Source organism: Coenobita brevimanus, chromosome 69 (assembly GCF_032717465.1).
Source record: "Coenobita brevimanus isolate Jiangsu-jjx chromosome 69, ASM3271746v2, whole genome shotgun sequence".
Lineage (NCBI taxonomy): Eukaryota > Metazoa > Arthropoda > Malacostraca > Decapoda > Coenobitidae > Coenobita > Coenobita brevimanus.
The window spans coordinates 26,263,120-26,289,393 of NC_137022.1; the positions used below are offsets into that span (position 1 = coordinate 26,263,120).

A 26,274-nucleotide genomic window follows, 5' to 3' on the forward strand; every position below is an offset into this window, starting at 1 on the left:
TGGTTGGTTCGTTTGATTCATTGGTAAATCTGATTAAGCATAGGTTAAGACTTTCATTGGTAATCTAGTCATAGAATGTCAAAACAAAACAAAAATAGAATAATTGGGTGAAGATATTATTTGGTAAGATTTAAATCTTAGAGCTTTACATTGCATAACTATGTTTTCACTTTAAAAAGAAACAAAAATACAAATACCTGCGTGATGTAAGGAAGGAAGCAGTCCCCCCTGCCTCATTGCCACTTAACCAATTCACTCTGATGAAATACTTTATTAGTTCATTCTAGCTACCTCCTGTCTATTTTATATAGCTAAGGAAAGAGCTCTTGTACTGAATGAGTTAACTGAAACTGCATCTGACCCAACCAGCTTGAAGATCTCCCATTATAGTTACATATCTATGATTGTTGGAAGGTAGCAAGACTAAAGTACAGTAAAACCTCACTATAACAACTAATTGGGGCCCAAATCATTCCGAAAAAACAAAATCCGATAAAAGCGACGTGGGCTTCCTCTTGCAATCCCAGACTTTTTCCGATATATCAGACATTAGTCTGGATCGCACCTATGGTTTTTAAATTGTTCTCACTACCATTTCAGTACTGTACTGTATTATACATTCACAACAATAATCAAATGGTATAATACAGTACAGTATATATAACACACTTTACTGTACACTGGTAAACATGTCTTTTATTTATCACATTGTGTTGAACACAGCTGAAGCGGCCAGGCAGTCCAGACTGCTTCTGGCCTTATCAGACTTTTTCCGACATTTAAGAATTTAGTCCGGTAGCTCCTCGATACTGATAATAGCAAATTCCAGTCAACTGAAGTTTGTTATATCGAGGTTTTACTGTACTGTAAAAACTGTATCATCTGAGAGAAGTAGTTAAGACTGACATTTTACTGTTTATCTCTTGACCACGTGCTGTATCTTTCTATAGTTTTAATACCTTCAATTTTCATTTCATCACTTATCATATTTCTTGTGCACAATCATACTTATATTTTGTTTAACACTAGTCAGGGTGTAAATAAAAATGGAACCTGTTTATGTCATCAACTGACGTTATTTTTTCCTTTAACCCCTGTCTTTATCCAGTCACATGATAATTGTTGGACTGACTCAAGCAGATACGTAATGTGCAGAACTTAAGTGTGGTTGTTTGTGCCTGTAAGATGAAATCAAGATTTCAGTGGCATGAATGTAAGTGAATGAGGGTGTAACCCATTTAACTGGGCAAGTTTTTTTTTTTTTTTTTTATAATTCTCCTTTTGTCATCTTTCTTTATATCTCCCTGGATCATAACTCACCCAATCCTTGCGGGAAAAGAGGTCAGGATGATGATGCTGGACAGAGTATATTGTGTGCATGTGACAGCAAGACATGGAAGTTGTTGAGGTTAGGGATCCAAGTGGGAATTGATTAGGTTGGATGAATTACGTATGGAGGAGCATATGACAAGGGTTTGGCATCTTTTTACAAGATGATAGTCATTAGAATGACTGTTAAGTAATGTGAAGTGCATGGGACTGGAATGTATTGCTGTTGTGATGAGAGGTAGAGTGAGATGGTTTGGGCATGTTTAGAAGGTGGAGGATGACAGAAGGTGAGTATGTCTGTGAGGTGAAGTCAGGATTCAAGGGGCTTTAAGTGATCGATTGAGTGTCTGATACAGTTGACTGAACATGATAGTAGTTCACCTTCCATCTTCAGGGTTGGATCCAGCACTATGAAGAAAGCGAGATTTCTAGTGAAATTACCACAATACGTGTAAACAAATGAAAATTCGCCTATATTTATTGCAAATGCCCCTTTTCAGTGACATGATTCTTAGCAACATAATTTAAGATCCTATAATGGATATATTTTGGTCTGCTGAAAATGGGGGAGGGGGGGAACGCCCACTGAGTATAGATCTCGGTAAGAATGCCCATCATATCCTTTCCAAAGCTCGTGCCTTATCATGTTACCTGTTCTTGTTTTCTGGACCCTACCACTCCATCATTATGTGGAGGGGAAAAAAGGATGATACTGGCGGCAGTGATATACTGTACTGTACAACTCATGAGTGGGCTACGGAAACGGTGTGGGTGATGTGGTGGGAGTAAAGGCAGTCATACTCATGATTTAAAGTTGTGACTATAACAATATACTGTACAGTACAGTACTGCATCGAGTTGCTGCCTCCCATTTCACAGCCCCATTAGCTGTGCACACGTTTTTTGGCGCAAAATTTCTTCACATTGTCTTGAAATGCTCCATGCACCATTCCTCGAAATGGCCACCCCCAGTTGGGGAATTGGGTGCCTAAATCTACTGGACCATAAATAAATGTGGTGCCCAGCTACATGATTACCACCCAACATCCTATATACTGTAGCAGTAGCCGTGTGTCTGTGTATTTTGGGCAGCCGAAACTACATATTCAAATCGCACCAAAATTGGCACAGAAATCGCAAAAAATTCGCTGATGTAAAAAAAAAAAACTTGGTCCCATCACGATTGAAAAACTTTTATTATATATAATGAGCGATCACATTTTGACCAAAAAACGCTGCAACTGGCGCACGGCATAGGATCTCCGTAGACTTTTTTGCCCACAGGTACTGTACAACTAAAGTATTTCGGACTTGCGTTCGGACAACTTGGGTTCCATTCCCGAAGCTGCAAATAACACGATCAATTGGTTAGCTGCAAAAAATCCAAGTGACAACGTTACACTAGAACAGCCCATAAACGCGAGAGCCCTCCGAAGGAGCAAGTGCGAAGGGCCCACGAGCACTTCTGTAATACACAACATTGTAAGAGGTTTGGAGACCATTTGGCTTGTCTTAGTCATCTGAAGTAGTATACCGAGGGAAAAAAAGAAAGTTGGAAAGAGACCTCGAGTACCTTCATGTACTCACAAAAGAATGGTTCAAAGTGAGTTCAACAATGAGGATATGTCTTCGTATTGTTGGCTATGGCTTTGACCCGATAAAATGCAGTTAATGGCACTTTACTTAAGAAATAGTGGGACTGGTGTTTTTTGATGTATTAAATTGGATTCTATAAGAAAAAACTCTCCTCAGCAAGCTATACAATATTATGGATGCCTTTATACAGTACACGATTGATTGTACAGCGAGACTCCCAGAAGGGTACCAAGTTAGCGATTCTTCCCGATAGATCTTCAGATACAGTACTCATTTCCATTTAGCCATATTTTTTGCGTCTAGGGACAAGAAAACTAGGGCTATTTTATATATTTTAATAACTTGTAGCGATTTTCTATTTCATTTTATTTAGCAATATTCTAGCGACTTTGGTTAAGTTTAGTGGTATTAAATACTTTGGAGACTCCCCCGCCTCAATCCCCTATCTGCGCTTTTCGCCATCACAGCAGCTGAGCTCAGAGGTCACAGGTTACAAGTGAGTGACTTGTAATGCTGTTTACTGCTTATATGCTTGTTATGTGTCATTTTTAAGCGATCTTAAGACAGGTAAGCGTACCTGTGCGTTATGAGCTGAATGTTGTTAAATACGACCGACAGGCTAGGCCTAACGAAGTTGGCCAGGGATTTTGACGGATGTAATTGCCTAAATCTGATCCTTAGGACAAATTTGTAGATGACGGATGAAACTGCTGTGCCTTGTGCAGTGTGTGTGGTTAATGGCAGAGTGTGCTTTTCGTTTATATACCTTAGGTGAAAGTATGCGAGCCTGAGTGAAGTACCTGTAAGGCTAAAGTTTATAGATTGCCCAAAGTTTTTCGGTATTTTACTTTCGTACGGCAATGGAATATTGGGAATTTAGGATTGCTGTTAGTTGACTTAATCATGCTTAGAGACTGTCTGTTGGACAGCATACACTTCCCTCGCAAACTCCCGTGGGGAGGGGAAGGGAAGGGGAAGGAGTATTTTCCCACTATCCCTGCTTGTATTAAGAGGCAACTAAAAGCGGCCCTTTCTGTCTCCAGCTGACCTTTTCTGTTTTTCTGCTGTACCACTGTTCTTGATATTTCCATATTTCTGGCCTTTTTCCTCTAATCATACAGTGCCATATACCGGTAGCCCTAGTGTGCCCTAGTGCTAATTCTTCATTATTCTCTCGTTCCTTCCTTCCCTTGAAAAACAATAATAGTGGAATTGTGGTGCGGGCAGCTGGGTGTCACTCAGCTCAGATGTCCATCCATCCAAAATTGATTAGCAGGTAAAATGAGTATACCCAGGGTAATGCTTAGGGGAGGTGACTGGTAACCAGGATGATGCAGTGGCCTTGTATCCTAAGATATTGGGTGAAAACCCCACCACAGGTTCAGTGGCCTAAGTTATGGAGATGAGCTCCATGGCTAAGTGCCATAAGGTATCTGTGCCCACCTTTACCTTTAGTTTCAGCCATTCGTTGCTTGCATTTGGTAGATTTCAATCAATTGCAATGTGGCCTAAGCTGGTACTTGTTGGTGAATTTGAATTACAGGTACTTTTAAGATGTGGTAATGAAGAATCCTCAGGTTAGGTTTAGGTTAGGTTAGATTGATTTGGTCTGGGTGAAGTTGTATGTTTCCAGTGCTTTCTAGTTAATTTTGACAATTTTTTTGGTAAGACAAGACTTGAGGTGAGATGGAGAATAGTGTATAATTGGGTGGTTTTTGTTAGAATTGAAGGTGAAATAAAAAATAAAAAAAATAGAAAAATGTTTGTTGCATCACAAATTCTGTAGGAGACAGTTATTGATAAGTAGTGCAAGGAACCACTGAGTTGGCAGTCAGTGACTGAATTGGCACAGGAATGACCAAATCATCTTTTTAAATTGCAAATATGATTATTATGTAACTTCATACAAATTTGTTTGTGGCCACCCCAAACGGGATTGAGGCGTCTGGCAATAGATAGATAGATAGATAGACATTGTTTTTAATTGGACTTAAAAGAAATTTGGCACAGAGTCACACGGGTTTAAGAGTAAATGCCGATAAAACTAAAGTGATGATACTGTATCTAGGGTTGGTGGTGGTACTGTCAAAGAAGAGGGAGAGTGGCCATGTGCAATTTGCCACGAGGGTGTGGGAAGTAATTCCATTTTCTGCAGTGTTTGTGACAAGTGGGTGCAGGCTCAAACGTACAGAAATGACAATGATTAGGTGGATGTGCAGTGCGTCCCTGCGTGCATGGCCTGGGGGGGCTGGGTTTACGATGGAAGAGTTGAGAGGTAGGATGGGACTGGAGTGTACTGGTGTTGTGATGAGGAGAGGTAGATTGAAATGGTTTGGGCATGTGGAGAGGATGGGGGATGATAGTTGGGTGCATAAAGTGAAAATCGTTAATATGGGGGTGGGGTTGCAAGGGATAGACCGAGAAAGACGTGGGACGAGGTCATTAATTGTGACCTCAGGGTTAAGGGACTGAAAAAGGAGGCTGCCATAGATCGAGCAGCATGGAGAGTCGCCATTAGGTGACCAAGGCCAACGCATGCAAGCATGTTGGAGCCTTCAAAATCAAAACGAAGCATGTTCCTTCTGTCGAGGGGAAGATTGTTGACATATACGGTACTTCTGTAGTTTAATAAAGGTGGATACATGAGACTGAAATATGCCTAGAAATGTTTCTGTTTTACATTTTCCATACTTTTTAGCCTCCTATATAGCTTTATGAAGAAAGGATGATAATCTTCAAGGAGGTGTGGGACCTCCTCATTTTTTGTTTCCTTCACTTTTTCCCCGTTTTTTTTGTTTTTTTCCACCATCTGACTTAACCAAGTTTGGCTAACCAATAGTAAATTCACCAGATGTTGTATCTTCCCAGGCGTGACCAACAGTGGGCGTGATGAGTGGGCGCGGTGCAATGTATTGCAGCCGTATGGCCCTGGCCCTGGCCCGACGTCTGGCCAGCCTCCCTCACCAGCCTGCCCTTGCCCTCAGAGTGGGTGCTGTGCAGCCTGCAACACAACACTTGGCTTCACTACAGGCAACTCCAGTGCCTTTATCATCTACATCAGGCAGTATCATTGGGTCAGTCTTCTTATTCAGACATAACATACAGTAACCTAATTCAAGGAAATTATTGGGTCAGACTTGTTATCCAGATATAACTTAGCCCCTAGCCTGCAGCAGCCCTGAACATTCACAATGTGTGTGGTGCAGGAAAACTAGTTTAAAAAACTGTGTTTTCATCGTGTGTTTTGACCAACTTATACCTAACCAAACATGATAAGTGTTTGTTAGACAGAGTTTACACTCCTCACTGATGATTTGCAACCCATTCATCATGCATGAGCATGCAGTAAGTGCGAAAAATGACCGAAGAGTTCACAATATTTCACGCTGCTTCTGGAATGTACGACGCGGTCTGCTGATCAGCATTTTCGGAATGTTACGTGCAGCCGAGGGATTAATTGAAGAAAATTTATTGAGTCAGACTTCTTAATCTTACGTAATGGAGAAAAATATTGGGTCAGTGGTCTCATTCAATTGTAACACACTGGTAGCTGTTGAAAATTATCAAGTCAGTCTTTGTATTCAGGCATAACATAGCTAGTTGGAGAAAATTTTTGAATCAGAGATGTGTCCCAAAATATCACTTTTTTGGGGGAGAGTGGGGGGTGACCAGTAAATCAGCTTCATAGGTGGAAATGGAAGTTTGGTAGACAACATTTTTGGATTTACTATGGTTGTAATGACTTCCATGATTAAGTGATTTTGGATAGGGGTATCTGTAGGACACTTAACCCTGGACATTGCTACTCCTCACCCTGCCCTAGGGTGGGAAAGGAGGTCTGGATGATGATGATGATGACAATGGACGTAATACAAGAGAAAAAAAAAAAAATTAACTTACAACAAAGATTTGCTGTATTCCATTTATATCATTCTGTAAATCATAATTTATATAAGTTTACAGTACAGTTTAATCTACTTCTGTTTATGCACTAATGTCAACTCATTTTCAGGCCTTCCAAGTCAGCTGCACAAAATGGAGGCCTGCAGATACGTGGTTTCAAGAACTTTGGCCATCAGACTGAGAAAACCAGCAGACTCACCAAATTTTACTGCATTCTTGTACTGTCCTTGATGACTGCCTCATTCATTGATTGGGAATAGTAAGTACAGCACCCATAGTTGTATGGCTTATTCTGTGTGTGTGTGTGTGTTTACTCTTCAGATTTTCTGCTTCCTGTCTGTTACAGCACAATAAAAATAACACTCACCAGAGTTTGGTTAATTCATAATATATAGTACTGTACTGTACTTGGGTAATTCAGTTTGATATACAGTACTCGTCAGAAGTATTCAGCGTTGTCCGCCGGGCGCGCAATACTTATGGCCCAAAAAGAATCACCCATTTTTGGGGGTAAGAATTGAGCCACAAGTTTGAGCTCCGAGCATGACGTCACGGTAGCCTGAGGCCTTCCGACACGCTGGTTGGGTCCCGCCTCAGTTGCCCACGGGCTGCCTGAGAGAGAGGAACTCCGCCGAGTGTCCCTCTCAAATTGCGCCATTTTTTACCGAGTGTCCCACAGTGTTTTGGCCTTTAAAACTTTGTTATGGCACCTACCCGTGAACTATCGAGTGAAATCATATCCCAGATCATTGCTCTAAAGGAGGCAGGCCACCAGACAAAGGAAATTAGTGAATTGGTTGGTGTGGCACGATCGACAGTGCGTCGTTGGTGTGCGCGATTTCGGGAGGAAAACAGTGGTGAAGTTCCCACAAAGAAACCGAGGTCTGGTAGGCCTAGGAAAACTTCCCCAAGGTCTGTTAATGTTTTAAAACGTGCAGTGGAGTTTAATCCTCATGTGAGTGCAAGGAAAATTAAGGAGAGCAACCCAGAAGTGTTTGGTGAGGTGTCAGTGAGAACAGTGTCTCGTAGGGTGCATGAGCTTGGTTACACAAGTCACAGGCCTGTGAAAAAGCCTCTTCTCTCTAGCAGCCAGAGAATTCGTAGGCTTGCCTTTGCTAATAAATATCTAAACTGGGGTGAGGAGCAATGGTTGTCAGTGTTGTGGTCTGATGAGGCAACGTTTAGTGTTACCTGTAACAGAGGAGCACGAAAAGGTAGTGACCCACTTGACCCACGGTATGTAGAAAGCACAGTTAAACATCCTGATTCACTCATGGTATGGGGTTGTTTCTCAGGGAAGGGTTTGGGGAAGCTTGTTGTACTTCCCAAGAACCTCAGAGTGAATCAGGATGTTTACCTGGAGCTTCTGTGTGATCATTTACCAGACTCCTTCGAGCTAACAGGTGCACGAGTGTTTCAGCAGGATGGTGCACCTGCTCACAAGGCCAAATCGGTCACCAATTGGCTTCGTGACTGCGAGGTATCATTCATGACAGACTGGCCAGGAAATAGCCCAGACCTCAACCCGATTGAAAACCTCTGGTACCTCGTAAAGAAGAGTCTCCAAGGGAAGGACGTGAGCTCTCTGCCTAAGCTGGAAGCCGCCATTCGTGACTCCTGGGACAAAATACCGCTCCAGCACCTCAGGAGCCTCGCCCTTTCACTTCCAAGACGTCTCAGGTCCGTGAAGAAACGTAAAGGCTACCCTACAAAGCACTAAAGGTAAATAAAATGCATTATTTTTATGTTTTTTCAATGCTGAAAGGTTTGTTTCTCAGGAGGGACGCAGGGCGCTCCATACTTCTGACGAGCACTGTATATCAGTAGCATGACCGTATCACTGATGAACTTGTATATCAGGAAACACTGCTTTTGTGATGACACTTTTGGTACCCTTCTCGAATGTACCAGTATCTGTGCATCATGAATACTTTCTGTTACATAACTTTTACATGGAATGAGGATGAAAGCCAGTTTGTTCATGAATAATTCCAGCAAATTCAGATTTGCAAAGTTAACTTTAGCTTAGGGAAACCTGTACATTTTTATTTGTCAAAATGTAGGGAAGGCTTAGTTATGCAGGGTCACAATTGTGTGTGAAGTGTCACAGATCATTAAGTATGTTATCTGTGATGGAAAGATGGTTTTGGGGAACACAGCTTGAAGAATAATGTAAAGAAAGTTGGTTTCTGATATGGAGTGCTCACAATCATTTTTAGTCATGTAAAACTTCAGTGCAGCAGTAATTACAACAGCGTTTGTAGGCCTTAGCTGACTCTTGTTTTTATTTGATGTTTATTATATTGATATTGACATTTAGAATAGTTATGAGTGCAATTTATTATGATACAGATAGTGTCCTGGGATGTTTATTTACTAATAACTACTGGTAGTTAAAAAAAAAAATGCAGTGCAACTATTCTCTTTCTTCCTAGGATACAGTAATTCATTATTATTGTAATGTCAATATCTCTGTCCAGTGTGTGGAAGTGGCTGACAGTGAGTGCAGCGAGTGTGGCCGAGGCAGACCAAGCTGAGCAGAAATCAGAATCAGACACCGAGGAGAGTAGGGCCGTGGAGAGTACAGGGGAGGGAGAGGAGGGTGAGGGTGAGGAGGGGGCTGCTGAGAAGAAGAAGAAGAAGCGCATTGGATTCAGAGACAGAAAGGTTAGGTTCTTTCTACATGTCTGTAATGAGTATAGCTCCCTGGTTAACTGCATTTTTGCACCATTGTTTTTTTTTAGATTCTGTTGATATGCTTTTGTTTCAGGTGAGAGCAAATATCCTAGTCAGATTGGAATAATAAAGCAAAATCAACCCATTCAGTAGGATGATTGATATTTCAGTTAATTTTTGTTACCAGTGGATACTATTATCAAACTGAAGAAACCTCATGGATCAAGGGAATTATTAGAAACAGTTTTAAGGTGCCTCCAGAGGAAGCTTACTGTACTTAATCCTTTTATTTATGTTTTGTCCCATATCATACAAGTTTGTGCAGCTGAGGAAAAAAAAAAAAAACAGGAGTCAGGGAGAAATCATATCATAGCTAATTATTCTGAACACACATGTGGATGCAGTTATGGTACATGTTTTAATCAGTCAAACATCAGATATATTTATTCAAGTTGCAGAAGATCTTACAGATAGAGGATTCAAATCAGTGATGCAGAGTAAGGCAGAAGAACGTTTGTAGAGTAAGACAGAAGAAGGTTTGTAGATATGTGAGATGCTAATTTATCTCAAGTGAATAACTTTATTTATGGTGAGACATATGTGAAATGCAAGTTGGGACTGACTGCCTTTTTTTTTATTTATTTACTTTTTTCCCTGTGCTTCACACTGTTGTTTGTGGCAGTGTGTGTGCAGATAATTTTTATGATTACAGTTTGGTGATATTAGTTCTGTATTTGGTTAAACCACACTAACCTTACTATATTGCTACAGTTTCACCTTGTCAGTCCAAGGATGTACTTTGCACTGTATTTTATTGTGGCTAATGCCACATTACTTTAGTCAGCTCAGGAGACATCCCTTTGGGCCTTTTGGCTGGAGTTAGTCATTAACTTTTTTTTTTTTTTTTTTTTTTCCTGAACTGGTGATGTGAACTGTGGAGGTTTAGGCCTGTAGACCAGTCACTCTTGCATATTTCAGGTTTTATAGTGTATAACCGTGTCATGAAGCTCTTTTTGTTGCTTTGACTTAACTCTTTACAGTGATTAATTACCATAGTGATAATTTCTGGTGTTGAGTTACTCCAAGGCTATTTTCAAATTTCTAATGATGAGTTACTCCAAGGCTATTTTCTAATTTCTAACGATGAGTTACTCCAACGTTATTTTCTAATTAATGATGAGTTACTACCTTGTTTTTACTGTTTTTCCCTTCACTACAAGGACATCTTGTACAGTATTTGTCTTCCTATTCCTAGATAATTTAATTAAGTTTTGAAAGATCTGTCATGAAACCTTTCAGTATCATGTTATCTTAGCCACACTGCTGCCATATGATTCAGTTCAGCTTGAAGAAGACAATGTAGTGAAGGGGTTAGTATAAGTCCTCATTATAAGTTTGTATTTGTTTGTCTTTCTATGTTTATCTGTCTATGTATACCCAGACACCTTAATCCTAGAAAGGGTGGCCACAGGCAACTTGTCAACATTTCACCATGTACTCTGCTATCAGGCTGCCTTTTCTCCAACTCATACCACCTTCCTCATATGGCTTTCCACCCCATTCCTCAGTCTTGCCTTTCCATTCCTCTGCTCCAATTCACTCACATACACTCTTAGTCAGTCTCTCAGTTCCTCATTCTTTCCACATGGCCCAGTCATCCCATGTACCTCTCGTATTGCTTTCAAAACATCACATCAGCACCACAATATGTTTCAAATAACCATATTTTGTGTCTGTAAAGCTGATTTGCCAGTCATGCAATTGTATGGACATTTTTCTGATTCCTTGAAACACACCATGGCTTATAATGAGGACGCCCTGTTTACTGTAATGTGTTCTTTGCTTTTGGTTCTCCTCTGTGTCCCCCCCCCCCCTCCCTGCCAGCCTAACCCTAACTTGCAGATCATCGAGTACGAGAATCGGATCCGTCAGTATTCCACTCCAGACAAGATATTTCGGTACTTTGCCACCCTGAAGGTCCACGGTGACCACGGCGATCACGAGATATTCATGACACCCGACGATTTCCTTCGGTGCATTACCCCAGGCATCAAACAGCCGGAGGGTAAGGGGCCCAGTGCTCCGCAGGACCCAACACCGGGACACATTTCATGCATCTTTCACTGTTGTACCTCTCATTTTTTCACATTTTGAAATCTCCTTCCCCTTGAATGCATCTTCTCCACATTATTATTTTCCTTCCTCATGATTGCAGCTTTTAGTTGTGTAAAGTATATTTCATAGGTGATTCTTGCACACCTGTCACTTTGTTTTTAGGGCCTAGTTCTGATCTTTTCCATTTGTTCTTTCGCTGTTTGCAGTATTACATATTCAGCTCGTAATTGTTCTTTTTTTGTGGTGTATGAGTCTGTCCTGTTTTGAAGAAGAGAATGAGTTCATTTATATCTTTCATTTATTTACTGTACATTTGTGTGTTCTTTTAAATAAATTTAATACTTTAATATGATAAATTTGATGCTTTATTCTTATGTACATCTTTCAGTTTTATTCAACATTGGAAAGACCAGTGGACTGGAAGGGATTACATAAGACTGAATTTAACACCTTTATTTTGAAAAAGTCTGTGATGAATAGTCTGAAGACCAAAAATATACAATACAGAAGATGCTTGTACTAAAGGGTTATTGTGGCAAATACAGTGACATGTTGATGAATTTAAAGACTACAGTGAATGCAAGTGATGCTCAGACCTCAGCTTCAACTTTGAGGCTCATATCCACATAATTGGCTATTGCACTGTCTTTATTAGATTTTATAATGGCATGTCATTTGACTGTTAGTGAAGATATTTTTCCAGATATTGCACTACAAGACCCAGAGTGTGAGTGTCTTTCAAACACTCATCATCATCATCATCATCATCATCACCACCCTAATTTCCATAGTGCCTTACCAAATATTCTGCTTTCTGTCATCATCATCATCGTCATCCTGACCTTTTCTCATGCCTAACGATGAGGTTAGGTAGGATGCAGAATGAGGAAAGAAAAAACTCACAAGTAGGAGAACTGTTGCCATTGTCATCAGTGAAATGATGCTCACACTCATTCACCACAGGCCTGCATAATCTACACGGCTGAAATGCAGTGGTCTTAGAAGTATTAGTTTAGTAGGTGTTTTACATTTGAGATAAGATATTGTTTTCTTTGTGTAAAATTTAAAGATGAATTAAGGTTCAGAAGTTTACTTGAGTTCCCAGTGTTGTACTAAAACTGTAATGTGGACATGATTATCATTTAGATATTTTGCTGTTCCAGAGATTTGGTACAGTAATATGGAGTAAGTAAACTGAGAAAATACATTAGTCTCATTTGTTATGTCTTGCAGTAGAAAGGTGGAATAAAAGCATTGCCCAATAGTCTAATGACATAGAATCTTCTTATGAACAACTTTTGAACAGAGTATAAGAATCATTGTCTATAAATTGGTTCCCCCAACTCATGACAGATAGCAGAAGATACTGTATTTAGTTTTCTTCTGTGTATGGTTCTCTAGTTCGTGATTCTGAACCATAACAGAAAACAAAGCTAATGTTGTTGTAGTTGTTGAGGTGAGGACAAATGAAAACTAAAGTACATTACTGATCTTGCATGAAGCTAGTTAACTGATTGTATTACAAGATAGATTCTTGCTGTGGCCAGTTAAAGTGCATTAGAGGAACTGTTGGCCAAGTCTAATGCATTAAAGGGGAGAAGTAATATTGCGTTGCAGCGTATAAGCTAGACATTGAGTATTCTTTGATAGTACATATTAACTGCTGCAGTATTTTACAGTTGGTTTGTCATTGCTATCTCTGTCTATCTGTCTATTGCCAGACGCCTAAATCCTGTAAGGGGTGGCCACAAACAAATCATCTCCATGTCACCCTGTCCCTCGCCATTTCACTGCCCTTCTCCCACCTCACCCCCCCCCCTCTCATATACCTCTCCACTCCATCCCTCCATCTCATCCTCGGCCTCCCCCTCCCTCTCCCTCCCCTCCACCTCACTCACATACACTCTCCTCATCAGTCTCTCACTCTCCATCCTCTTCACATGGGCAAACCACCTCAGTGTGTTTCTCCTAACGCTTCCTATTGCATCCACATCCACACCACAATGTTTCTTCACTTCCTCATTTGTCAGTGTGTCTCTCCATGTGACTCCACATGCTCCTCTCAAATAACTCATTTCCACTGCTCTCACTCTTGACTTCCGTCCCTCAAACAAGGTCCAAGCTTCATTTTCATACGTTAGAGTTGGTAGCACAATACTGTCATGTAGTAACTTTTTCACTTCCATGCTCACTTCCCTGTTTCTTATCACTGCTTTCAAGGAACCAGCAACCTTTCTTCCTTGTTGTCATTACTGCTCACATATATTTGTTGCTGTGTCATAAAGTCAAAATACCATAAACCACAGTGAAGAATGGTTCCATAAGTTTCATTTTTTCACTACTGTCATCATTACCATCATCCTGACCCTGTTTTTTTTCACCACATAAGGGTGAAGTGAGTTTTTATTGTATTACAAGTACTTATTCCATTTTAAATGCTGTAGAAATAATTGCCAATTGTATTTCCTTAAATCAGTTACATTAATATTAAATGGCTTCACTATCACATTCTCTTTTGTGGTTCACAGTATTTTGGCTGTTGTCTTACTAGAAAAGATATTCTTCCATATTTAATGCACTCTAAGTTTGAGAATATACTGTAATGGGAAACAGAGCAAACACCTAAATGTATTATGCCGTGATGGTGAAGGTTTGTGGTATTCTGGGTACAGTGCAGCTTTTGCATCTGAGAACTTTGTTGATCACTTGCTTTGCCTCATCCTTACATTTGCTGTGCATATATGTGCTTTGGTTCACATGTGTTCTGCTGTGATAATTAAGAAAATACCTCCCAGCAGTCCTTCTCTGTTTTTTGTCTGAGTGTTGCATTTGGTCCTGCATCTATAAAGTTATATGCAGTAATTATCTTTTGTTTTTTGCTTATTTACTTATTTATTTTTGTTTGGTGAGTACAGAGACAGACTTCAGTATTGCATTTTATGCCAAGTAATTTCTCTTGCTTGTATTTTTGTTTGATCCCCATCAGTATTAGCTGATTTTGTTTTATTATTTTTTCACACATTGTTAAATGACTGAATTATTTTTAATGAATATGAAGGTACTGAGGAGTGTTCTAGTCAGGTGTGAACTCTTACCCATACCTTGTGTATGTTCCCATCTTTCATCACCTTCATTTCTTCTATAACTTTTATCTCCAACTCCTTCAGCCTATTGATATTTTTCATTGATTTACTCCTCATAACTCCAGAATGATTGTTTTCAGCTTTGGAGAGACCTAATGTGGTGAAAGGGTAATTAAAGGCTGTATTAAATTTCCGGTTTGAAAACTCTCTCCGAAGATGAATAAGATTGTCTGGAGATAGCAAGAATGATTATCACTGGATTCAGGGAGTTAACAGGGCTCTTTTTTTTTTTTTTTTTTTTTTTTTGCTAAATGCTTACTAACTTGAACCCTTAAAGACAGTTAGCTATCCATTATTAATTGTGATAGTCATCAGAAAGGAGACTTCTTCAGTCGACATTTATGCCCACCCACCCCCACCTGTCTCTCTCTCTCTCGCTCTCTCTCTCTCTCTCTCTCTCTCTCTCTCTCTCTCTCTCTCTCTCTCTCTCTCTCTCTCTCTCTCTCTCTCTCATCCTAGTAACTCAAAGATCATAGTTTAGCCCAATTTGATTAAGAATATGTAGTAGTTGCAACCCCAGGCTCATCTGAATGTGAACCCAGTGGACTTTGGGCCAGACTTACTCTCCTGCAGCACACCATCCTCCTCTCAGGGAATGGTGAGGGACATTTGTATAGCTGAGCAGGAATCTGTTATGATTGCCAGTTAAAGTTTCAATGGTACATGTAAAGCAGATATGCCTGTTTCCCCAGATTACAATACAATAGGTAGTTTGTGTTCACCTGATAAAAATAAGTACCCCAGCTTCATCAGGTGATAAGAAATCAGTTATAGTTGCATTGAAAGAGTGGTATTTTGAAACACACCCTGGCTTATAATGAGGGCTGTATGTATGCCCTGTTATCAATGTGCTTGGCATGCTGAGGGATAGATAAGCAGCATTGTATAAAATATGGTGGGTGCAGGTTTTTGCTTTTGTGACTTTTCTTGCTGCAGAGTTTCTAGAAGTGAACAATGCTTCAGAGATTTTTAAATGTTTAAGTTCAATGATGCCTTGTTTGTTTTTTTACTACCACTCGATGAATATGTTCAGCACATGATGATCCCTGCTGTTCTACACCTTCAGCTCAGAGAGTCATCTCTAAACATAATAGTATTGTATTTGGTCACAATATATATATATATATACAGCGAGCTCTCACATTATGTGCAAATATTGTCCCTGGAAGGCCCACTATATGAGATTTCTGCGTTATAGGGCCACATGTTTACATGTTAAAGGTTTTCATGATAACCAAGCCAGCCCCAAGTTCACTTTTTGGGGCAGTTATGAGGGATTTTTCCCAGGACGTTTACCTACCTAATAATTACTTCATTACATACAAACACTGCAGGATTCCTCACCTTGAATTGAAGAGGTTGCGGGATTGCTGAGGGGAGGGGGAGTGGGGTTCCGAGGCAGGGCAGGACTCCTACTGGTCCCCAGGTGGCAGAAACAAAAAGAGCAAAGTTAACACACAACACGTGTGGAGCCAGAGCGCAGGAAGAGGGTTGGCTCAAGTAGGGCAGGAATGTTCAATGGACCGTGATGACATCCTGCATAGATTAGTGGTTGGTGGGGGCGCTCACCAATCACTCATTTGATGTAGTGCTGCTGTCGGGTGCATGCCTATTCCTCTCTACATTCCTTCTTTCCATCCTTCCTCTTCTCTCTCTCTCTCCTTCATTCTTTCCTCTTCCTTCTGTCTGTGGGTGACTCTACACAGTGTGGCAAGCCAATTGGTTTCCTGTACACCAGGAAACCATTTATTATGCTGGGTGGTAACCATATAACCCCTAGACTTCGACCTGGAGCTGTTCCAGCCCAACTGTTACAGATATTTTATGAATTGAGGATGCTAGTAATTTGCTGTATAGATTTTTTTTTTTTTTTCCTTCCTCTGTCCTGTTATTAAAAAAAATAATATATATATATATATATATATATATATATATATATATATATATATATATATGGCGCCTGGTGGTTTAGTGGGCAATTGAGGTGCCCCAGTTGGATTGAGCTGGTGCAGGTTTACATCCAAGGGGTGGTTGGGGTTTATTGCTCACGTAATGCTACTCAGGGATGAGTGAGGCTGGTCACTTTCATCTTAAATGTTTGGACCAACTTGCCCAGCCCCAGGCTTTTACACTTCTCATGGGGCAATGCTGGATTAGATGATGAATGAGTGAATGAACATTTGGCAAGATCAGGGTACCAGTAGATTTATATTCCTTTTGATATGAGGAAAGATGTATGCAATTGGAACTTTGCTTCATTTCAATATATAGTATGTCCCAAAAGTTTTCCAAGTGTGGGGCTCTAGTTTTAAACAGAAACAGAAGCATTTTTCCTCTGCCGAAGCTCTTCTTCCTATGCCTAGCAGTTGAACTCTTTATTTTATCCTCTTTCATTTCTTATTGAGCACCAAGCACATAATCATTGAGCTTCACCTGAGGTAACTGCTATTTTTCTTGAATTCATTAACATTATATTCATATAACGCTTAAACCGAAGTTAATTGGTAAAGTATGTGCATGTTATTGTGATTAATAATTTTTAAATACCTGTTTCCATTGTTTATTATTGTAAACCATTGAATATGAAGTATTCTTTTACTGTTCTTTCCCTGTCAGACTGTAAGCATCAATTTGGGCTTACAGCTAAGTGACACAGCATGTGTAGCCAGTAGCTAGTGATAGACCTGCTTTGGTTGACATTTACTGAAGTGCAGCTGGTAGGTTTAGACCTCAGACAAAGTTGTCTTATAAGCAGTATTGATGCTGTGGCTCAGTAATCTTTGTTTTATTTTTCAGTTTCTCAAAAGGTAGCTCATTGCTGCATAGCTAATGAGTTATTAATTTTGTATGTATGTATCCCCAGGTGTTTGTGCATGAGGATGTGAAGTGAAGTGTTGTATGCATCCATCATTGTGCTTCCTTCGTATCTGGAGCAAAATTTATAAAGGGATTTATTTTTGTTTTCTGCACTAGATCATAGAGTACGAGAACAGAATCCGGGCATATTCCACCCCGGACAAAATTTTCCGCTACTTTGCTACATGCAAGTTAGTGCAGAGGACTGCTAATGGTGAGAGGGCCGAGGTTTTTATGACTCCAGATGATTTCCTGCGAGCCCTTACCCCGGGATTACAGCAGCCTGATGGTATGAGTCTTTGTGTGTGTGTGGGATGGGGGTTAGGATAGCTGGGCCATACTGATAGTACTGTATACCCATGAAATTGGTGAGGGGTTAGGTTCCCCCAGCCCCAGAAAATACTGAAAATCATGACTATTCCTCACAGCCATAAATATATTCTGCAGTTTACTGATAACCTTACACATGCCATCCCCAGGCATTATGTTATACAGTAACAGTATACAGTATAAAGTAACAGCTTACAAAATTCTTTTCCCTCCCTTTAACACTATTAAGAGATATTAGAAGTTGAACGTGTCAGTACAGTACACGTTAAAATATGCATTACAGTACAAAATGATCAGTTCAGTAATAAGAAAAATATAATAAAATCAAAATGGATAGTAATTGTGTACCTGCCATGCCAAACATATATAAATAAATATACATCAGAAGCAGAAAATTGCAGCATGAATTATTACTTGTTTGAATTTAAGTCACAGATGAAAGCAACAACTGTAAACTTAAATAGTCAGAATCACAAATTTTAAGGGTATACTGTACTTTTTAGGGTTAGTTCATTTTGGTAGAAAGGAAACTGGAAAAAGTATGTTGGGGGGGAGGGGGGAATGTACACATTGTATTCATCTGTTCTTGAACTTCCACTTCACTTTACAACTAAAGTCAGCTTTTTCTCATGCTCAGCAGTTTTTCCCTATACTGTACCTGTTGTTGTTAATAAGGACAAACCATGAGTGGATTTGCAGACTAGCGACTGCTTTTAGACTCACCGCTTAATTATTTCTCAGTCAGGTGTTAGTAAGCAACTAGACAAAACTTGCTTATTAATGATTGTGCAGTTTGAAACGTTATTAACGAATTAATCGCTTAATCAGTTTTAATGTCAAAGTTATTCTGTATACAAGCAAGTACAGCTATGAAAGATATAGCTTGAAGTGAAAGTCTTTCAGACTCTCAGTATTGTAGACATTATGACTGCTAACTCCAGTGGTGCCTTCTGACTTCTGTACTCTTTCCTTCCTGTTGACTTGTTGCCATTCCGTGTGATGCAAAATTGGGAAATTGCTATAATTTGTTGTGTTCATTGTATATTATATAAGTAGGTCATTAAAGGTAAACTCATTGATCTGTCTTGAGCTGCAGGTGATAGCTAGTGTCATGTTCCTCATGTTATCAAGGTAATATTCGTGAGTTGAAAGCGACTTCCTTGGTTTATAAATACCATACAGGTACTTATTTTCCTTAATTGTTTACTGGATATCAGTTTGATTTTTTTGTATTAATTCAGAAAAGCCATTGTTGGGATGACCATTAATTTGTTTCAAAATGGGAGGGAAAATATTGTAATGAGCAGATTCGTAGTTAGTAAGAGTGAATGGAGCTTGTTGAGGGAAGGTGTATGGGGTAGCTTTCAGTGTCTTGTTTATGCAGGCTTTGTTGATAGTAATGTTGATGAATTAGGTAAATTAAAGTTATATGTGCATTAGACAGGGTTGTGAAGTAATGGTAGTGTAGTAGTAGTAGTAGTAGAGCAACCCTGGTCTGTCTGGCCAAGCAGACTCATCAATTGCAAGCAAGCAACTGCTCTTGTAGGGTTGTCTCATGCAATGAAACTGTGTTCCCCTGCGGTGGACATTGCCTCACCACAGCAAGGTGCAGGGAGGAGTTTGGAGGTTTGGTTCTTGAATGGACACCACATTTGTGTCTCTCCAGCCAGTTAATGGACACCATAGCGGGTTCCACATCACCCCGTTATTTGGTCATATGGTTACCACCCAGCATTGTAACTGGTTTCCTGGGTTGCAGGAAAGCATTATGCTTGTCACGCATTGTAGAGTAACTTAGGGAAGAAGTAAGCAGTACTACATCAAGTGAGTGAATAATTGCTTCTATCATCCACCACTAATGAAGGTGTTTAGCTTACAGTTATACTGTACACTGGCTGACTGTATAAAGAATGCCTTCATCAGTTGACTGACACCAATGGTCAAACAGTGTAACCAGTTGTAACTGTCTGTGTTATATTAATCAGAATTATTTGTATATAGCTGATACTGCTGGATTTTGTATAACGTTTTGAAGTGTTCACTCTTAACCCGTTAACTGTCTATACAGCCTGGGCTGTTTCGAGTGCGATTGCTCAATACAGCCCTGGCTGCGCAGGTGAATTTAGAATATAGTGCCATGGTGACCAAGGCCAACCCATGTAAGCATGTTTGAGCCTTCAAAACTGAGACCGAAATCGAAACCGAAAAAGAAAACGAAAACCATACATTCCAATAGGGAATCAGACACTTCGATGTTCATCCACGGCTTTACCATGGTAAATATTGAGCTAATGTTTCGTTACTATTTACTTTGGCATGTGTTCTCTTAATTCCTAAGACAAAATTTGGCCTTTGGGAAATTTCATTTTTACCCCTATGTCTGCACACCACGGACACATCCAAAAAACCACCATGCGCAGTTAACGGGTTAAAGGAATTTGAAACCAGGGTTATACACTGAACAAAGAACTGCCGCTGTATAGCATTAAAGTGATGATTTGAAGCTTCCTAGGCTGCAAAAGGAGCACTGTGCATTGACACACTCTTGCAGTCTAGAAATGATGTGAACCACCTGCAGCAGGTGTTTGTTCATTGTGAAATCCTGACATCCTTTTAGCCAAGGGCAGAAGTAGAAGAGAATGGGTAGAGACTATTATTAGGTGTATTTTACAGAAATTTTCAGCAGATTAGGCATTGCCTTTTGCCTCATATTCACTCTTGTACTGTTTAACTTTGGTCATCCCATTCCAGATGAAATGAGTACGATGTTTAAAAATAATAAATATCTATTCTTGCTAATGCATGATGTTGTCTTGCCACACCAGGTGATTATCAGCATTGACACATGTTTTAAAAATACAGCAGAATAGTATGGCTCACAAGAGTGTATCAGGAAAATGAGATACCCACATATTGTTTATTGATCTGTTAATGCTGTATTAAGCCAAAGATATACAACAGGTGGAGGGAGGGAGGGAGAAAGAGTTTGCCAAGAAATTAGTCATTTTTGAAAATTTGATTGATTCTCAGGTTTTTCAGTTATGTTGTACAGATATTTGTGTATACTGTACTCTGTAGTGTAACGCAGTAGTGTACTGTAAGCAGCTGCATTAAACAACACTTCACTTGCCAGTTGTACAGCACTAACACAGGTGATTGGTAATTGCATGACAGTCTTTCATTCACTCTTTACTCTACTCTCTTTCTCCCTATCACTCCCTCTTCTTGCCTCTCATCCTTTCCCAGTTTCATGATGTGAACACACACAATGTTAAGCTCTACTCCTTTTATAGAAATTGATGACATAAAGATACAGCAGTAGGCAGCTTTCCTAATATAAATGTAATGATGGTGTGGGGATCATGAGTAAGAAAAGATATTGGATGCAACATCTTTCAAATCATAGTATGAAATCAGGGATCTAGTTGGTACTTCCTGTCAGGTTCAGCCATTGCTTATCTCAGTCTAGGAAATATTTACTTTCTCAAAAGTTTAGGAGGACTGTATGGTGGTATTTTTATTGACATTCATTTCCAGACAAAATGAAGGGAGTGAATGCAATGTGGTTGTTTGGTATTGGTTTAATCATTTGAAGATGTACTTTGATATACATATTTTATAGTCAGAGTACAGTTAGTTTATTTTCCTTTACTTGCCACAGAACATATGCAGTATATTGTAGACAGTGTGTATATCTTTAATTCGCAGAAAACATGTATCAAAAACAGATTCATTAGAGAATAAGAATATTTAGTTACTGTACCGACATATACTACAGGTTCCATGAAGCACTGTAGATGTCGTTTTGCCATAATACCATATCCAGTATTTATGCTGTGCCATTCACTTGGGAATGAAATTCAACATAGAACATTGAAGTATAAGCTGTGGATTAAATGTAAGTTTGTATATAGAGTATGTAACAATACCAGTAACTTTAATAATTGACTTTTGAGGTTGTTGATGCCTTCCCTTTTTATTTGTGCTATTTCCAGACAGTATCATTCAACTTAAGGTAAAGGAAGACTATAACTAATCCCCCCAGTGTGAAAGGTCCCTGTGAACCTGAATAAAACTGTCAAGAAATAGCAAAGATAAAGTAAGAATGACGTCACTGGATTTAAGGGGTTAAATGAAATCTGGTTTGGCCATAAGCTGTTTAAGTTTGAATAGTAGTTTTGGGATTTAGTGTGCCATTCATCACAGTCTGGGTACATAAAGTTTAAAGTGAAAGAAGCTGCAGAATGTGGTAAATGTTTTTTTGGCATATCCGGTGGAGCCAGGATTCTGGGGGCTTGAATGATGAGTGAATGGAAGTGTGGCCTATTTGGATTGGGCAAGTTTGTGCTGTCTGGACATTGCTACTCCTCACCCTGCCCTTGGGTGGAAAAGGAGGTCCAGATGATGATGATGATGATGATATTTATATTTGGTTTATTGCATGACCATTTTGTAAGGTAGTGTATTGGAAGCAGAAGTTATAGGGGATTGCTCTTTTCCTCCAGCATTTGCTATCACAGTCAAAAGTTTGCTGACACTTCCCAGCTAACAGTAGCAGTGGATTGGTTGATTGATAACATAAAAAGGGAAATGGCAGTGTAACAACAGGGGTAGTGAAGTGGGTCACATGCAGTGTATTTATGTGATAACTGAAAAACACAACAAAGAGTATGAGGAGGAAGGCTACTCATTGATGTTTCGGGAGGAGTATTGTCATGTAGATGGCAGAGCACAATGCTGGCAGGGGATTGTTGACAAACTTTATCTTGTGATAGTGTTTGCAAGTTATCTTGAATCTGTTTGACTGCATTCTCCATACAGCTTCTATGATGCCACCTCTCCATGCCGGTAGTATTCTGATCATTATTGGCTAAGTATATTATATGTATTCATTATTGTAGTTGGGTTTTGATGGTTCATTTAGTTTGTGTCATTGATTTATTTGTTTTGATTATGCATGTACAGTGTTAAGATACTGTATTATCCTTAGCACTGATATAGAGATATTGTATCATTTTTGTTCGATGACGTTTGGGGTTTGGATGGAAGTCAACCTGCATGGTGCTGTAATAATAACACATCTCCTGTAGTCACAGTGCATGATATTTAGTTCATACATCAGTTTCCTGTCATAATCATAATCATCTCTCCGTTTACTTTCACAGTTGTGATTTCATTTTCAAATTAATTAGTGACTGAATATGTTCACTTATTATGTAGGGTTATATAAAGTTTCAGCAGTACTGTATTTATTGCTTGTGATTAGATATCTTAAAGTATAACTTGCCATGAATATAATTTAAACTGAAAGCACAACAATTATTTTTGTTTTGAATGTAGATCACAGTGATCAAATTTTTGAGTGATCAAATTTTTGAGAAGTAAAGAATTTAGTTCCTGTTATCAACTTGTCTAGAAGTTGTAAGAAGTACCGTAATGACTGTAACCAAATTTCCTAGAATTTTAAGATTGAATTAGCTTGATCTTGTGATACAGGCATACTGTTCGGTATGGAATGCTAGATGTTGTGTTCTGATATTGTGTTATGAACCATTCCAGGTCTCGGGTTGGACCAGTTCAAGAAGTATGACCCCAAGGTAGGTATCATCCTCAGATCTAATCGCTTAAGGTCCTTATTCACTTATACAGACTTATTCTTTCATACAATAATTTATGTAACGCTCTCATGATCGGGACAACTCTAAACTTTTGATTCAGCTAGTGTTAGATATTTTTTAAAAGCTTGGAAAGCATTGTGACCCCCTAAGAATGTTAATACCATCACCACTGACTCTCTCATTGTCAGGGCAACTCTTGTATTTTATTCCAGCTGTAGTTAGATTCAGCCAAGAGTGAGTCATACGAGCCTGAGAGTGTTATTTAACCTTAAGTAAAAACTGTTCAGTAGTAAACTGTTTAATCTTGCCTTGTTGGCATATCTAACTACACTCTTTATATTGCTGCTTTGATAACCACCTGAGTTACATTTAGCTTTATCTAACTGACTCTCAGTATTTGGAGTGAGAACCACAGTGTACTGAGTTACATTTAGCCTTATCTGACAGACTCATATTTAGGGAGACAACTACTAATCACAGTACAGTATATGGAGGTTTATATGAACACTTTTTCTTTCTGATCATGATTGGGATTTTCAGAAATACATTTGATCAATTCCCTGTCATAGCTTAGATTTGTTTTTGCAGGAAGAACTAGAGACACAGGATGGTTTTGCCATCTGCTCTCTTTCTGTGCAGAAAAGTCACAGCCTACTGTAATGTTCCTTTCATAACTGTACCTGTTTTGCTCTTAACTTGGCACATCTCTCCATCTTCAATGCTCATTTGTAACTGGATCAGCACTAGAGTAAGATAGTAGTCTTGAAATGCTATGGAAAGGATGTAGAGCTGTTGTGCAGTCTTATTCTGCTGTGAAACTGTGAGAAGAAGAGATGAGAGGAGGGAGGAAGAGATCAGTAGGGCGGAAGTAGTGGAAGCAATGAAGAAGATCAAGTTGGGAAAGGTCCCAGGATTTTTTTTTTTTTTTTTTTTTTTTTTTTTTTTTTTATGTGAGGAAGAAGGAACCAAAGGCCATGAGCCCGCAGTAACAGTTCTCTCCAAGAGAAAAACAAAATACAATAGAGAGCCAAATTCAAGATCCGATCATTTCGAGATGCCTGGACACACTGCGTTCAAAGACTGGAGATCATAGGCAGCAGGAAATACAGACAGAGGGAGACAGTTCCAGAGTTGACCTGTTGCATAAATGAAAGACTGGGAGTAACGGTTAACTCTTGCATTAGAGAGTTGGACAGAAAAGGGATGAGAGTTTGCTGCTAGACGGGTGCTACGCACCCATCGTAGAGGTGGAGGAATGCATGCAGACAGTTCAGAGGAGCAGTGACCATTAAAGTAGCGATAGAAAAGAGATAAAGATGGAACAGTGCAGCGAAGACACTGAGGTTGAAGGGAGTCAATAAGAGGAGGAGAGTTAATGAGACGAAAATCCTTTGACTCCACCCAATTGAGAAGAGCTGTATGTGGGGAGCCTCTCCACACATGAGAGTTGCACTCCACACAGGGGCGGATAAAACCCCTGTATAGAGTCAACAATTGTGCAGGGGTAAAGAAAGAACAGAGTCGGCTTAGCACACCCAATCTCTTGGAAGCAGATTTTACAAGAGATGTAATGTGATGGAGTGTGTGGTGAAATGCTGAGGTATGGGTGTGAGATTGTTGTGGAGTGGATATGGAAGTTGTGTAGATTGGCTTGGGAAGAAGGAAGGGTTCCAGAGGACTGGAAATCAGGTATAATTGTTCCTTTATACAAAGGAAAAGGGAAGAGAGAAGTATGTGGTAACCATAGGGGTATTTGTCTTCTTAGTGTGACTGGTAAAATATATGGTAGAATACTCATTGAAGGGTTCCAGAGGACTGGAAATCAGGTATAATTGTTCCTTTATAGAAAGGAAAAGGGGAGAGAAAAATATGTGGTAACCATAGGGGTATTTGCCTTCTTAGTGTGACTGGTAAAATATATGGTAGAATACTCATTGATAGGGTTAGGCATATGACAGAGGAGCTAGTTGGAGAAGAACAAGGGGGATATAGGAAGGGAAAAGCGTGTGTAGATCAGATGTTTGTTCTAAGATGTTTAGTGGAGAAGTATCTGGAGAAGGGAAAGAAAGTGTATGCTGCCTTCATGGACTTGGAGAAAGCTTATGACAGAATAGATAGGCAAGGTGTGTGGAAGGTATTAAGTATATATGGAGTGGAGGGGAAATTGTTGAGTGCTGTGAAGAATATGGATGAAGGAGCTAGGGCTATGGTGCGAGTGGATGGTGAGCTGAGTGAGTTCTTTGTTCTCAGTGTGGGACTGAAACAGGATTGTGTGATGTCTCCATGGCTGTTTAATATATACATGGATGGGTTTGTAAAGGAGGTGCAAGGTAGGGCAGTGGATGTGGGGGTGGCTCTAATGAATGAGGGTGAGATGTGGAAGATTCTGGTGTTGCTGTTACTGATGATACAGTATTGTTGAGTGAAGATGAATGGGAGTTGCAAGGTTTGGTGAATGAATTTGGGACAGTGTGTAGGAGGAGGAAGCTGAAAGTTAATGTAAACAAAAGTAAAGTTGTGGTGTTTGAGAGGAATGAAGTCACAGAATGTACAGTGAGGTTGGATGGTGAGGATATGGAGAATGTTAGTGCATTCAAGTACTTGGGTAGTGTGATGAGTAAGGATGGAACTTTGGGGGATGAAGTGTGTGAAAGGGTAGAGCAGGGAAGGAAGGTTGTTGGTTCACTGAAAGCAGTGAGAAATAGGGA

General features: G+C 39.6%; 1 protein-coding gene across 2 annotated transcripts in view; it reads left to right on the plus strand.

The window, feature by feature from the left end:
- Nucleotides 1–3,334: 3,334 nt before the first annotated feature.
- The window catches only part of LOC145406200 (calcium uptake protein 1 homolog, mitochondrial-like), a 55,715-nt gene continuing 32,775 nt past the window's right edge, over nt 3,335–26,274 (plus strand). For both annotated transcript variants that reach the window (XM_080277396.1, XM_080277397.1), the window contains exons 1-6: nt 3,335–3,421; nt 5,794–5,999; nt 6,938–7,087; nt 9,309–9,495; nt 17,736–17,907; nt 23,508–23,545. In XM_080277396.1, coding sequence (XP_080133522.1) covers nt 5,815–5,999; nt 6,938–7,087; nt 9,309–9,495; nt 17,736–17,907; nt 23,508–23,545 — 732 coding nt within the window. In that variant the 5' untranslated portion in view covers nt 3,335–3,421; nt 5,794–5,814. The remainder of the gene's footprint in view (nt 3,422–5,793; nt 6,000–6,937; nt 7,088–9,308; nt 9,496–17,735; nt 17,908–23,507; nt 23,546–26,274) is intronic.